This window comes from Ziziphus jujuba, chromosome 4 (genome assembly GCF_031755915.1).
Source record: "Ziziphus jujuba cultivar Dongzao chromosome 4, ASM3175591v1".
Taxonomy (NCBI): Eukaryota; Viridiplantae; Streptophyta; class Magnoliopsida; order Rosales; family Rhamnaceae; genus Ziziphus; species Ziziphus jujuba.
Window position 1 is genome coordinate 14,876,286 of NC_083382.1, and position 16,225 is coordinate 14,892,510.

Consider the following 16,225-nt stretch of genomic DNA (forward strand, 5'->3'; position numbering starts at 1 on the left):
CCCGTTAACCCAATTTTGACTCATTTTCAACCTCCAACCGGGTTTTCTAGATCTTTTTCACTGGTAAACGGGTTTTCCGACCTGGTTCAAATTTTAAAGCCATTTTCACACTATCCTGGCGCCGGAAAATTGTTGGAAAGCCACCAAAAAGTTTAGAAATTCATGGGCAGATTAGTTTTTGGAAAAATTTGATTTAACAAAAGAAATATACATGCCTAGAAATTGATTAGAGACCCACAGGAAAAAAATAAAAAAATCATCTTTCAAACCGATGGAAACAAAAATAAAAACATGGGCAAGTAATTTTTTTTTTAATTGAAAAACAGGTTTTGATAAACAAAATAAGCACTTGCCTAAACAAAAACTTATTGATGGGTATGGAAGAAAATTTTTTTTTTTTTTCCTTCAACCGAAACACAACCATAAAGCAAATATTCACAGATCAAATAAATCAACATTTTAACATCCACATATATCTACATACATGGGCTATAGTCTTAAGATTGTTAAAAATATTATGAGAATATATGTAAATACATGTGTATCTATAAATGTAAATAAAATATTCACAATTGAGCAAAAATAAATTAAATAAATTTGAACCTATATGTCCTTAGTAGTTGATCTGCTTTTGATGAAACTAGTCTGAGATCTGTGTGGTACCACAGTATCCTTAAGACTATTTCCGTCCCACCAATGCGAGTATTTTCCAACGGTTGTCTCTTAGGATATAATGGATTCGAAAGCTTCTAGATACAGCACATCAAAGCTTTCCCTCGAACTTTTAGAGTACCTTCGCTTTTCCACTCTATTATGCAATATACAACAAAATATTCTCTTTTTACTTTTTTACTATTTTTCCCAGAAAACAATGTGATTGTGAGAGATTATGATTGAAGAGATTCCAAAAACTAGAAAACTATTTTTTCCCTTCTTTCCTTTTTTCAAAAGACCCAAAATGGAAAAACTTTAAAACTCATTTAAAACCATTAAAGGCCCAATTAAAGCCCATAAATCATTCACACTAAATTCAAACATTCAAAAATGTTACAAAAGCTATATCTTATATAAATAAAAAGTCTACTTCGATACCCATGCTGGTCAAATAGATAATCATCATTATTAATAAATAGAGAAATAAGATATACATAAAATAGCATAATGAATCTTTCTTCAAATAGATATTGAAATTTTCATAATTTGCAAAATTATTAAATAAAGAAAATTAAAGTTTAAGTAAAACGGATTTATAAACTATCACTAAAAAGGTATAATGTTAATTGTAAGTTATTCTCTTGTTTATTATAATTGTCGTTGCTGTTTTTACCAAAATTATTAAAGGAAAGTGTTCATTAAAAAATCATGTGAAAGGAAAATCTAGTAATATAATAGAGAAAATATATATAACAGCAAAGTTAAAGAATAATATAGGAAAAAAATTAGATTTATTTGAACGATTAAAGGGGAAAACTGGAATTGCAAAAGAATGGATGATAAATGCCCGTGGTAGCAACCTTATTTCGCATGGCAATAACCTCTACAGATATAATATTAATTAGACATTACTCAAACTAAAGGTTACTGTATACAGTGTAATTAATCCTTAATTTTTCTAAGTTTGGGACATGTATTCTTTTTTAGGTTTTGAACTTCTATCATCAGTGGATCAATTACTTCCCTTACTCATTAAATGGCACTTTCTTTCACGTTAAATATTACTTGCTTCGGGTCATATATCTAATATATATATGCATGTAATCAGGTTCAATTCAAATTTTTAATATCAGAATTTTTTTTTTTTTTTGGATCACACCAAAAGTTAATTTTTAAAATTACATTTATCAATTAGAGGATTTTAATGGGGTTCACTCTTCCTAAATAATGTTTTAATATATCACTATAGTCATATTTGACTACTTATTAAATTTTAAACCCTAGCTTTTGATGTGGTTAATGAAGGAAGATATTGATGTTAAAACCATGAGGTCATCCTTTTTCAGCCCTTAAATCGCTTTGAAAGTTGAGATGTTAAATTACATTTATTAATCACCATTGCAAAAGTCTGTTTTCATCAAGAATTAAGTGGAGTTTTTCCATATTTCGACCAGAGAACCTAACAGAGACATTAATGTCAATATTTTAACTAAAAAATTAAACATTCTATGCCCTCGAAGAGTACTTTATCTTGTTAGGTCATTGACATATTGCAAGGACTTTCCTATCACCCTTTGTGTATGTATGAATTTTTGACCACATGGAATCTCCATAGCCAACTTTCCATTTTTAATTATGAAATCATAGAGTGGCTTTGACACTACTCTTATTTTACATGATCTAGGAATTTCCATAATGTTGGCTTGATTCAGTTTTAGCAACGGATCCTAACGTGATAAGGGTTTGTTTTCTTAGTTAAGGTTTTAATATGCCACTAAATTTATATTTAATCACTTTTTGAATTTTAAATGCTAGTCTTTGATATAATTCAAGGGTTAATAAAGGAAGCCCTATGATGTGAATTTGACTTTATGTGTATATATATATATATTATTTGCTCCAACCTTCAGAACTTTAAATGCAATGGAAAAAAAATCAACCATACTAAAATATAATGTGAAGGCATGTATGAGATTCCAGCTCTATCTTTTGAACTAGCTATGTTTATTTTCTTTCTTTATTTATTTTTAAATAAATCCTGGCTTTTCTGTTTCTCTCTACTTCCAATATAAATAATAAACAAGAAATTAATCACCGGGCATATTTAAGTGTAAACAAATTTTTTTATAGTTAATATTTTGAGGAAATTGTTTCATAACAAAGGCCAATTAATAGTAATACATTCCCACAAAAACAACTAGGATATGCCATAAGTTTTATGTTTTTCGCTGAAGATTGCCTCATATTGTAATGGAGGCTTCATTATTTCCTTTCTTTCTGAAAAGATAATGAGCAACCATCCACTCTTCTCCATTGTTGAATTTAAAGAATTCAATAAAAAATATGAAGAATGATCTCCAATAGACAGTCCACTTCATAGCTGAATCCTTGCCATAAGTTGACTCCATAATTGGTTTTATAGAAGACCAATTTTGATCCATTCTTTTGAGCCACTCTTCACTGAAATGAAAGAACCAAAAAGTAGTTTTACAAATTAACACACACATACACACACACACACACACACACACACACACACACATATATATATATATTTTTTATTAATTGGTAAAAACTTTTTTATCTAATGTTGAAAACAAAAATTTCAAAAAAAAAAAATGGCACCTTGATTAATAATTTAAAACGAAAAAGCCAAAAGGTGAAGTAAACAATCCTTGGCATCATAATTTAGATGAGAATATATACTAATCTTGACATATCAAAATTATATTTGTATATATTACCTATACATGAACAAATTGCATGCTATCAACTAAACGATATAAACAAAATTTTGTCAGATGATTCGATAATCAAGACAATAAAGATGCATGATTTTTTCCATATCACTGTCAATTTGTCAGCATAAATTATATTTTGAAATTTTAAACAAATCAACTACATATTAAAGCAGCAACAATACAAAATGATGCTGTAATTTGCAACCTGGCAACAACTAGTATTTCTAATTAAACTTTGCTTCACCAACCAATTTTTCTCAAATAGCTCACCAACCTATAAGCATGTAAACACACCTTCTACAATCCCTCAAAATTAATGGACCCTTGTGTAGTTTTCTAGGACACCTAACACATGTCCACACACTTATCACAATACTCACACACATTTGACTCATGACACAATATGCATATATACTAGATACGTGTCACATACTTGTCACAAAATTCTCATATATTTGACACATGTGCAACATTTGTCATAATTCAATAATAATTATAATAAAAGAATATATTTTTATAATAATAATAATAATAATAATAATAATAAATAATTGTGATGCTTATCCATTTAAGTCCATAATAGGGCATAATTAAATAGAAAACACACTATAAGAGAATAAGCCCAAAAGGACCTTACTGTAAATACCAGTTAAATAGAATTTTCAATCCCATTATTGGGACATAAAGGTCAATGAAGTAAATCACATTATTATTGGCAGTCTACACATAAAAATTCTAATATTTTCTCACTTGGACTGCATAACCATAACATAAATAAAACTCACTTAACACAGAATCTCTCAAATGTAAGACCATTTTACTTAAGCACATTGCATACCAATAGGATACAACAATTTATATAGTATAGGTCATAAAGATTCACTCTTATAGCATTAATGGATCTAAAACACCCATATACAAAGACAAAAATGCCTCAAGCAAGCATGTACATAAGGAACAATAATTAATGTCTATAAACATCTCATTTATATATATTAATGATCCACATGCATGCATCTATACTCAACAAGGCAATACACTATAATTAATGCAAATTACTGTGCTCCCACTAGCTCTTTGCAGCCAACACCCCCATACGAGATACATATTTCTCAAATAACCTAAAGATAAATCTTTGATTACTGGATTCACCAACATATTATAAGTAGGCGTATACTCAACAAAAATGATGCTCTTCCTCCTCTACTTTGTAGAAATTTGTATCAATGTACTTAGCTCCGAATGTACATTTAAAATTATTGGAGAAAGATATAGCTGTGTAATTATCATAATACATCCTTATAGACCTTTCAATGGAGTAAACAACTTTTAAATCATTCACAAAATCCCATAGCCAAAATACATGATTGGTCGCTCAAAATATGCCACCTACTTTATCTCTATCGTTGAGGAAATTTAATTAACTAGTTAGCACTATTCCAAAATACAGCTCCGTTTGCCATAATGAACACACCCCCGATAATGGACTTTTTATCATCCATGAGACCACCATAATCAACATCAATATATGAAACAACATCAAGTTTGTTGGTCTGTCGATATGTTAATATAAAATCTTTTATACTTCGAATATACCTTAAAACCTTTTTAGCTACTTTCCAATGCATGAGTCCAGGATTGCTCAAGTATCTACAGAGCACACCAACTACATAAGCAATATCAAGCAATTTACAAACATGAGCATGCATCAAAACGTAACTACATAAGAATATGACTTCTATTTCATTATATTTATTTCACTCTTTTTCTTGGACATTGACTTTTAAAGAATTTGTCATCCTTTACCAATCGTGCACTAGTAGGAGAACACGTGTTCAAAACCAAACCTTTTTAGATTTCTATTAATATAGGCTCTTCGAGATAATTTAAGATAATTCAAAAATACAATTAGCCATATCTCAAAGAATTTTTATATCTAAAGAAAATTATGCTTCTTTAAGCTTTTCCATATCAAATGACAAAATAACATCTATTTTGTCTAAGCCAATATGTCAGAATCATTAGATGCAAGCAACATGTCATCAATATAAAATACCAAGAATATAAAACTACTCCCATTGACCTTCGCATATATGCGTCGGTCAACAATATTTTCCTTAAAACTATTATTGATCATAATTTCAAAATTTCAAATAATAGTGCCTAGAGGCTTGTTTCTATCCATGAATAGATTTAGTGAGTTTACATACCAAATTCTCATTCCAAATGGCTTGGATGTCTATTAGTTGAACCATATAAGTCCTCATACAAATCACTATTCAGAAAAGAAGTTTTGACATCCATATGAGGTAACTTTATGTCAAAGTGAGCTATAAAAGCCATCATGATTCTAAAAGAATCCTTTGTAGGTGTAGAGGAAAATGTTTCTCTATAATCAATTCCCTCTTTCTAGCTAAATCCTTTGGCAACGAATCTAGCTTTATATCTTTCCACTTGACCATTGAAGTCATATTTGCTTTTATAGACCCATTTACATCCAATTGGTTTGCTACCTTTTGCTTACTCAATCAAATCCCAAACATTATTCAATGTCATGGATGTTATCTCATCTTTCATAGCATTTAACTAGAAGTTGGAATGCAAATTGCTCATGGCTTTCTCATAAATTACTGGATCCGACTTATCATTTATATCAAACTCATGTTCTTTCAAATAAACCAAATAGTAATTAGGTATAGCTAGATCTTTAAACCCTCTATGACCTTCTAAGAGGTGCATTAACATTAGCTTTATATGGAACATCTTTTTATTCCATAATGGTTCATTCTAATTAACGATTGGTTGCTCAACTATTGAATCAATTATTTCTCTAGCAGGAACATCAATTGTGAGAATGAATAAACTTCCCTCTCTAAATTCAAGCTCTTTTGGTATTTGGCTACCAGTAATATGAACATTATCCTCAAAATAAACCAACTTTTTTTAGATATGGACAATATGAATCCTATACAATAACCAATGAAAAAAAAAAACCATTAATAGTTTTGGTATCCAATTTCTTGATTTGATGATTATAAGGTCTAACCTCAGCTTTATAACCCCACAACTAAAAGATGATGTAAACTAGGCTTTTTACTTAATCATAATTCATACGGAGTCTTTGGAACAGAATAACTTGGTGCTTGATTTAGAATGTAAGCTGTAGTCTTTAAAGCCTTTCCACATAAGAAATTTGGCAAATTAGAATTTGCCAACATACACCATGCCATATTTAACAATGTAAAGTTTGTCCTTACCTGAAACACTATTTTGCTAAAGAGTATCAAGCATTGCATATTAAGCATCAATGCCAATCATGCAAATACTTTTCAAAAGGCCTTGGGTTTCGTACGGTCTTGTCATATCTACCATAATATTTATCATCTTTATCAGACTTCACAACCTTTAACTTCTTATTCTTTTGAAGTTCAACCTTAACTTTAAACTCTAATGAAGGCTACTAGAGAATTAGATTTTTCACAGATAAGCTCAACATATTCATTACAGAAGAAGTCATCGATATAAGTGATCAAATATATATAGCCTCCCAAAGCAAGTAGTGTAAAAGGTTCACAAATATCTATGTGAATTAATTCTAAAATATCGCAACTCTACCAACTTTATTCTTTTTAACTTTAGTAGTTAGCTTACGTTTCATGCATTCATTACTAATGGAGAAGTTTGAGAAGTCAAGAATAGTGAGTATACCATCCTTCCCTGATCTTTCCATAATCTGTCTAGAAATATGTCCTAGACTTTACGTCATAGTATATAAGAATTATCATTAATTCTGGCACATTTAAAAGCAACCATAGGAGCGCCAATAGTATTAACAAAAGAATTAACAGAATCATCACCATATAAAGATCCATATCCTATTAAGATATCATCTTTATACAAAATAACTTTTCCATTTCTAAAAAGAAAACTATATCTACAGCTATCCAAAAGGGATATAGATATAGTTCCTCCTTGTTGATGATATGAAAGAAACTTCTTACAACTCCAAAAAGTGTCCAATGTCTAGTTTTAACTTAATTGTACTTAAGATATGAACCTTCGCTCTTGAGCTATCACCCATATATACATATTGCTCAATATTAGTTGGCCTCCTTTGGTGTGTCATTCCCTGTGGACTAGCAATATGAATTGTTGCTTCAATATCCAACCACCAAGTAATTACAAATACATTAATAATGTTGGTTTCAATCATTTTAGACTTCAAGAAAATCAATATTAAGGGATTACTTTTCTTCTCTTATTGTGCCTTTAATTCCAACAGTTCATCTTTTTGTGACCAAATGTATGGCAATAGTTACATATTCCATTAACGAATTCCTTCTTTCCACTTGCTATTGATGAGTCACCTTTGACCAATTAGACTTCGTACCTTGTCCTTCTTTCTTGGATGACTTAGATCCTTGACCGTTCTTTAAGAATGCTTCTTAGATTAGTTCTTATGATATGTCAAAATAGCCATAGACTATAATCCGTTATGATTTATGTCATCCTCCGTGACCGTTCTTTAAGAATGCTTCTTAGATTAGTTCTTATGATCTGTCAACATAGCCATAGACTATAACTTGTTATGATTTATGTCATCCTCTTCCTTAACAATGATTGTTGTATTCTCTTACAAAGTCTGTGCACATTTTAAGTGTTATAGCTCAATCTAATGTAATCAAACTTCAATATAAGTAAAAAAAGAAAAAAAAAAGTCTCATCCAAATTCATTTCCATGTTTTTGAGCTTATTATAAAAGGAGAAAAGCTTTAGTATATGTTCTTTTACACAATTAACTCCATCATACATGGTAGATGTAAGTAAACCTAAAAAGTGGTGTTTTTCATTCTTTTATCAAATTTGATAAATTTGTTGCTAATCTTACCTAGGAGCTTCTTAGCAATATCTACCTTTCGGATACTTATATACATGGAATCATCCATACAATTCTATATAACCATCATACAAGATTTATGCAAGTGCTTCCAATCCTCAGACAACTATCTAGCCTTGAGAGTGTTGTCATTATTAGAAGTTGATGGTGGATCCATTTCCTAAGATAAGTTTAGCTTCATACAGTCAAATTCATCATCAAAGTACTTTTCAACCATTGATAATTGGTCCCATTCAAAGATATCATGGCATTTATTGGTAGAGTATTTCCAAGAGTGCTACCAATTGCAGAAATAGCAAACATCATAAATGCATAGTATCAATAAAATTATGCAGATATTATTTTCCTAACTTCTTATTCATATTATGTCAAATAAAATCCCTACGGTCCTATAGCACAAAGCATACCCATGTAAGAGTTCAGGATAGTTAACCGAATAACCATAACTAAATGTATTAAATTAAGTTATTGACAAAGTAACCTAGAACCTGCAATTAATGATTTTCAATCAACTTTCACTTTCAATCTAAGCATTCTACCAAGTAATTAGACAAATAATAAAATGGACTAATCACTTACATGGACCTTAGTAAATAAAGTGAAAAGAAAGAGTTTCATTGGCAATTTCATGGCAATAGGCAAATTTAAGTCTTACGACAAGCAAGTACTTAAGTATCCTATTCATATGTCGACTTGTATTATTGCATTGCTAATTTTATGGTATGAAAAAGTTAAGTCTCATGAAGTCGAGTTCCTAATATTTCACACCACTGTGTCAGTTATGGCATTAAGCCTAAATCAAAAGAAAATATCATAAAATATTTCAATTTTGACCATGGGGTTGCATAAATTTATGATTGAATTCTCATGGTCTCAAACCAAATTCAATCATAAAAAAACTTTTTATTCCAAGCGAGAGTAAGTATTTAGCAAAACAACTGGAAAACCAAAGAACTGGTACACCTAACACAATAAAGCATCCAGCTTAACCATTCTTGGACTATTCTTGCCTAATTGCACTTAACTTTGAGTTCTTTTGAACTCTAAATCCAACCACTCTTAAAAGGCTTGATGTTTAAAAAGTGACTATCATTACATTTGAACCATATCCACCTCTCTTGGGTCTAGTAGCCTCATTGACACACTTCCAGCTGGATATAAAAGTGACTATTATTACATTTGAACTATATCCACCCCTCTGGGATCCAGCGTCCTCTCTGGCACACTTCAACTGGGTATAAGCTTTGATAACATTTGTAACACCCTGCATCCACTAGTGGACTTGTCACTCTCTACCAATATTGTCCTCAATTTAGCCACCTTACTTAGTATGAGATTTTATTTAAAGCTTCCCAAAAGGTCACTCATCCTTGAACCACTCTCGCCTGAACACACTTAGTTCCAAAGTTCTTTTAAGCGCTGAAGCCAATTGCTATAGTCTGCCAATGCCTTACACCCACACACACTGGTTGTGAATGATATGTTTGCTTCAATTCCAATACAAAAAATTGCATGCTATCAACTAAATGATATAAACGAAACTTTGACTGATGATTCGATAATCAAGAAAGTAAGCATGCATGCTTTCCCATGATCACCATACCAATTCGGAAGCATATAATATATTTTGGAAATTTAAACAAATAAACTACATACCCAAGACAATTGCAATAGAAGATGATGCCAAGATCTGCACCTATTAACAACTAGTATTTCTAATTGAACTCTGCACTCAACAATCAATTCTAAGTAGCTTTCCTACCCATAAGCATGTAAACACACCTTATGCAAGCCTCCAAAACAAACGAACCCTTATATAGGTTTTTAGGAGACATTTATACTTGTCGCATATCCACACACTTGTCACAAAACTCACATACATTTGACACATGTGCAACACTTGTGTAATTCAATAATAATTGTAACAAAATAATATATTTAATAATAATAATAATAATAATTTTAATAAAAAGATTGTGATGCGTATCCATTTAGCTTCATAATGGGCTTAAGTAAAGAGAATTGGTAATTTTGTTTAATGGTTCAACCAAGCATTATAAAAGATCGAGCCCAAAAAGACCTTATTGTAAATATCAATTAAATAAACTGTTTAGTCGTATTATTAAAATATATAGATCAATTGAATGAGTGATAAAATCATAGGCAGTCTATGCAGAAAAATTCTAACGGCCATCCTAACAAGCCTGTGTTACTTAAATTAATTACAAATTAGTTCAAACACGTACCATGTTCGTGAATTATGATTCCCATTCAAAAGCCATTGATTGACAACAGAAACATCGTCCTGCAAGAAAATTATCATGCCAAGATGCCTCAAAAGGATGAGTTGGAGTAATTGAGCCAAATTCTTATTACAATCTTTCTCTTTTTTAACCAATTGATGTTGAAAATATAACATTGTTCTTGATGGGACTATCTCCTAGCTTATGCTGAAAGACAGTAATATGGATATTGAAAATGAGAACTACATAATTTTATAGAAATTTAAATACTAATCCTTAAATATTTACTCTTTCATATTAAATTTTTAGTATTAAAAAAAGTTATAAAAAAATAACATATAAAACTAAGCTAACGTGAATCTCATTTTTATTATTAATATGATTATATCTTCTAGAATAAATTGAAAAATAATTTCCAAAAGATCAGTCCTGATTGAAAATAATATATGTATATATATATATATATAATATAAGTTTGAGAGTGAGAAGTACATACTTGAAAATAAAGTAGTAAATTGGCCGATAGCATTGTACCTCCCGCTAGAAAGTTTCTACTGAGCCAATCGTATTTTGCGATCCAATCGTTCTCATTTACATCCTACATTAGATGTAACCACAGAAAAGTTGCAAATTTTTTTTTCTTTTATTAAGCCAATGTAACACGTGCTTTTGATGTATTACCCAAGTTCCAAGAGTTATTTCCAATTATAAAAAAAAAATAAAAAAAAAATAAAAAAAAAAGTCAACCTGGAAATGAGAAGCAATTTAAAAAATAAAATAAAACAAAATACCTCAAAGCGGTAAGCAAATGCTTTATGACAGATATGATCAACAAATAGAAGACTATCTTGTTTCATCCAGCAGGAAATCTTTTTGAGAAGATCTCTGTAGTTTTTCATGTGCTGCAAGTCATATTACAAAATTAACCTTATACTACTTGTATTAAACAAAAATAATTAAATTATAACCATAATTAATGCGCTAAAAACATGAAACTGTTTATCTAACTTATTTGATTTATCAAATGAGATGTCAATTTTCAATTGGTTTCTATTAAATTTTATTATATGCCCCTTATAGTTATATTCAATTTATTGATTTCAACCACACATATGGATTTGAAAAAACAGAAAAGGAAAAAAAAAAAAAAAAGATTTCAACCACATATACTAATATATTATCGTATCTATTTGGCAAATAAATTTGAAACAATTTGATGCCTTTAATGTCATAGCCTTTAGTATCATAGCGAAAATTTGTACCTCAAACGTTCCAATTGAAAATATTCGGTCATAACATGCCTCCCTTTCAAATGTGGTAATATCAGCTGCAATGATCTCTACATTCTGTAGCTGAAGATCTCTGTGATAAGGTTAGAAAGCAGCGTGTTAGTGGTTATTAATAGAATCAAGCTCAATATAAATTATCATGAATATATGAAAAATCTCAAAATTAATATATATGTATATAATTTTTTTTATAATAAGTGTCTAATCAATTTTTTCGAGTCTGTATAAACATGACCGTATATATATGATTTTGTTATTGTAAATATGCACGTTCACATTTTTACATGTGGAGAGGTGTGATATGACTGTATATATATGATATTGCTATTGTGAATATATATGTTCACATTTTCACATATGGAGAGGTGTGATATGCGCAGCATAAGATGAACATAACCCATTATAATAAAATTGTATATAAAATTTTTTTATAGTATGAATGTTCATACTTTTTTAACATAAAAATGCTCAAAAAAACAATGGTTAATAATGATTTTATTAACCGTCTTTTTTTTTTTTTTTTAGACATCTGCACTACATCATAGAATATATATATATATATATATATATATCACATTACCGGCACTGTTCATCAACATATTCTTTCTGCGATACTGAATCGGTAATCCCAGCAACGCTGCAGTTCTTATACTTTTGTGCAATGTACAGACAGAGTGATCCCCACCCACATCCAATATCCAAAATACTTTGGCCATCTTTTATTTGGGCTCTCTCACAGTAAAGCTCCAACATTGCTTCTTCAGCATCCTCCAATGTGCTTGACTTATCAGAGAAGTAATAGCAGCTGTATTTGTACAGAGTTTTTTTCTTAATAAAACGGACAATTTATTTTATTAAATCTAATGTAATCAATTATCATAATAATTCATATATATAGTACCTGAATTTAAGATTCTTTCCGAGCACCATCTTGAAGAAAGACGTTGGTAATTCATAAAGGATATCAGACTCTTGCTGATCCGTGCTCAAGGCTATAGGCATTTCTTTCAAAGCTGCATAACATTTGTAAATATATATATAGTAATTCTCTTATCCAGAATATTTTTGTCCAAGATTGTCCTGGAAAACTCCCAGCACTTATATATATATATATATATAATATTTACACGTCCCAATGTATCTGGTGTTACATTTTTCTGGACAATTTCGGACAAAATGTTGCTAGATATATTATTTCAATACAGCAGGGAAAGGAGAATATATATTATGCTAGCCTTTCAGTCTGAGTGTTTAATACATACAGTGAACAAATTGGAGAAGTTGGGAGAGCTGAAGTTGGGCCGAGGGTCTATAACCGTAACGAAGACGACTGGCTAAGAACAAGCGGATGAGCCTTCTTAGGACACCGTCCGGTAGGATGTTGCGGTGCAGAGAAGAGATCATCAGTCTCATGATTGCATCAAACGGTGCCTGTAGAATTCCATACATTGTTAATTCTCTTCCCTAACTCAGTGTTAAAACTTCTGGTTTTATTTGTTTAAATGGCCAAAACCAAACTATGTTTATTAACATTGCGTGAACGGTATAAAACATGTGATCATTATTCAATAAATTAATAACAGAGGAAAGTTTGCATAAAAAACATAGAAAGGTTGTCTTTTATTAATATCTATTTTAATAAACATTACATTAGAGATACGGAGAGATTCGTAACTGAATTATTACCTAAAGGGTAGTGCTGAAAGACAACGATGCATCAACAAAATTGTAAGGTATATATATATATATATATATATATAATATAGCAATGATTTAGGAATAGGATTCGCGAATCATATAGACAATGTTAATTGATAGAATTTTTTATTTTTATTTTTTAATATTAATTAAAAATCTAATAAATGAAAGCAACTTTTTAATAGAAGGCAATTAAATTTTCATATGATATTTAAATGATGCTGAATTTTTTCTTTAGAAAAAATAATTGAAAATTTTATATATTTTTCTTTTATCCCATTTAATTTTATATCACATCAATATCTAGCATTATAAAATGAGATATCTAAGTCCATTGAATCAAAACTCTATGCTTATATATTTATACAAGATTACATATTATATTAATCTTTTATGCAGTAGAGATAAGATGCTCTCGTGGATTAAAATACTCAATTAAAATAAAACGGGTTTTGAATAAAAAAAAAAATTGGAGATTCCTCCTTTATATATATATATATATAATAGATTTTGTGAAAAATTGTATTTGGCCTCCCAAAAAAGAACTTCAAACTCAAATATAATGTTTTGAATTCTTTAAATTTAATATTTAGCCTTTTAAATTACTTATTTATCATGAATAAAATGTAAAATGTGATATTTGATTTTTTATAATGGAATACATAAGTTTAATGTTTAGACTGTATAATCACTCATTTATCATGATGATAATATTAAATATGATTTTTTTTTTTGGTCCAAAAAAAGAAAGGAAATGTTATTTGACGTTTTATAATGTAATAGATAATAAATGTAGTAATTAATATATTGTATATTTAATTGAAATTTTATTATATAAAAAATTTCAATTTCTTGTTTTTTAGTTTTTTTATTTTTATTTTTGTAATTTTGCAATTATTATTTATCTCAATAAATTTTGAAATATGTCTTTAATTTTATTCAAAATAAAAAAATTTCTTAGATCAATATTTTTAACTTATTATACGGAAATAAGTTTAAAATTTAAAGTTTAGATTTGATGTGTGGAAGCCTATGTTGGGACAACTAAGTAATAAAACCATTGTTTTTTAAGATAATGATTTTGAATTTGAATTCTTCAACCCCTAACATAAAATAAATAAATTAAAATTAAAAAAAAAATGATGTGTGAAGCATGATTTCCATCTTTTATTGGAATATTTTTATCTCTACCCCAAGTTAGTAGGTTTGAAACCCACCCCATTAGCGATGGAGTCTGCAGTGCTTAAAAAAATATATATATATATATTGTTTTAAGTGGATCCCTTGGTCAAAATTTCTTGATCCGTCCCTATATATGTATACGATTGATCTATGCTTTAAGTGATAGTTAGACATTTCACCTAACTAAAAATATAAAAAATGTCAAAAAACAAAACTATTAAATAGAAATTTCAAGCTATTTACAAAGTGAGATTTATTTTAATAAACATTCTTCGTTTTGTCATTACATATCATATATGACACTATTAAATATAATCTTAAGGATGTGGGCAATATCATCCATCACATTAAAACTATATGCATATAAAGGAGTAATTTTATTTAGACTATAAAATTTATAGTCATATTACATTTTACACACACTTATATTTAATTCAACTTTTACATCATACACCAATAAAATATAACTAATTTATTCTTAAATAAATAAAGTAAAATTACATATATTACATTATTTTTACCCCTAAGTCCCATTGAAATTGCTAGACACTTTTCAACCACACTAATTCCTATTGAAACTGGTCACCTCTCATTGAAATTGGTTCACTCTAATTTATAGTGGAGTATGAGTTAGACCCCAAAAAAATAAGACTGCATAAAAACATTGTTCAAATAGATTTAATTATTAAATATTTTTAATAATAATTTTAAATGAGGATAAAAATGTAAATTAATAATTAAACTTTATAAAATCAATTTGGTAATATAATTAGAAATTCTCTTTAAAAAAATTAGAAATTTTAAAAATATTCATTGATTGTTATACAATTTTATAAGCTCTATATTGAGGATGAATTTCATATAGATATTTTAATATACAATTTTTCTTTTAAAATCTCATTAAATTCAGTAAAAACTATTACATTTTAAAATACTTTAAAATCAATAATCTTTTAAATACTTTAAATTTAAAAAGATTTTTATAAATTTTTAATTAAATATGACTGAATTTCAACTAACTTTTATAAGATTTATTAAAAAACGTAGATTAAACATCCCTTACTTGTAAAGATTATTTCAAAATTTGAACTTAAACTTTTATACTTTTTTTAAATCTATCATAATATATTAGTTTTCAAATTTTAGTGCTCTTTCATCGTGTACAAAACTTCTTTGTCTTTTTCTTTTTCTTTTTCCAAAAACAATATAATAAAGATTCAACTAATCATTGTTATTTTTTAGTTTAAGTGGTAGCAGGTATAATCTAACATCACAGCTATCAACAATCTAATTAACGGGTAGGCGAACAAATAAACATATCCAAGATTTTAAATTCTAAGTAAATGGGGGAAGGAGACAAAAGCTTTTGCCTTCATTACTTGCCTTGCTTTCGTGGCCTTAGGCTTTTAGACGAGACGCCTCGTTATTGTCTCAGCATGTCCTACACTCAATACACAACATAATATCTATGATAGTATTTTAAAAAAAGCATCTTTTTATTTTTTAATAAAAAATTTTAAT

At 28.9% G+C, this 16,225-nt stretch overlaps 1 protein-coding gene across 1 annotated transcript; it reads right to left on the reverse strand.

Moving 5' to 3' along the window:
* Nucleotides 1–2,802: 2,802 nt before the first annotated feature.
* LOC125422221 ((S)-coclaurine N-methyltransferase-like) lies at nt 2,803–13,318 on the reverse strand. The gene is made up of 8 exons (XM_048472871.2): nt 13,087–13,318; nt 12,726–12,837; nt 12,405–12,629; nt 11,798–11,897; nt 11,327–11,437; nt 11,032–11,133; nt 10,539–10,597; nt 2,803–3,114 (listed from the first exon to the last, which is right to left on the reverse strand). Exons 1-8 carry the CDS (start codon nt 13,271–13,273, stop codon nt 2,895–2,897), a joined length of 1,116 nt encoding a protein of 371 aa, XP_048328828.1. The 5' UTR covers nt 13,274–13,318; the 3' UTR covers nt 2,803–2,894.
* Between the last annotated feature and the right edge of the window lie 2,907 nt (nt 13,319–16,225).

Coding starts and splice junctions, on each gene's coding strand:
- LOC125422221 (XM_048472871.2), bottom strand. CDS start 13,273: ATGTATGGAATTCTACAGGCACCGTTTGATGCAATCATGAGACTGATG. Junction 12,838..13,086: donor ACTTCTCCAATTTGTTCACT/GTATGTATTAAA, acceptor AATGTTATGCAG/CTTTGAAAGAAATGCCTATA. Junction 12,630..12,725: donor GGAAAGAATCTTAAATTCAG/GTACTATATATA, acceptor GTACAAATACAG/CTGCTATTACTTCTCTGATA.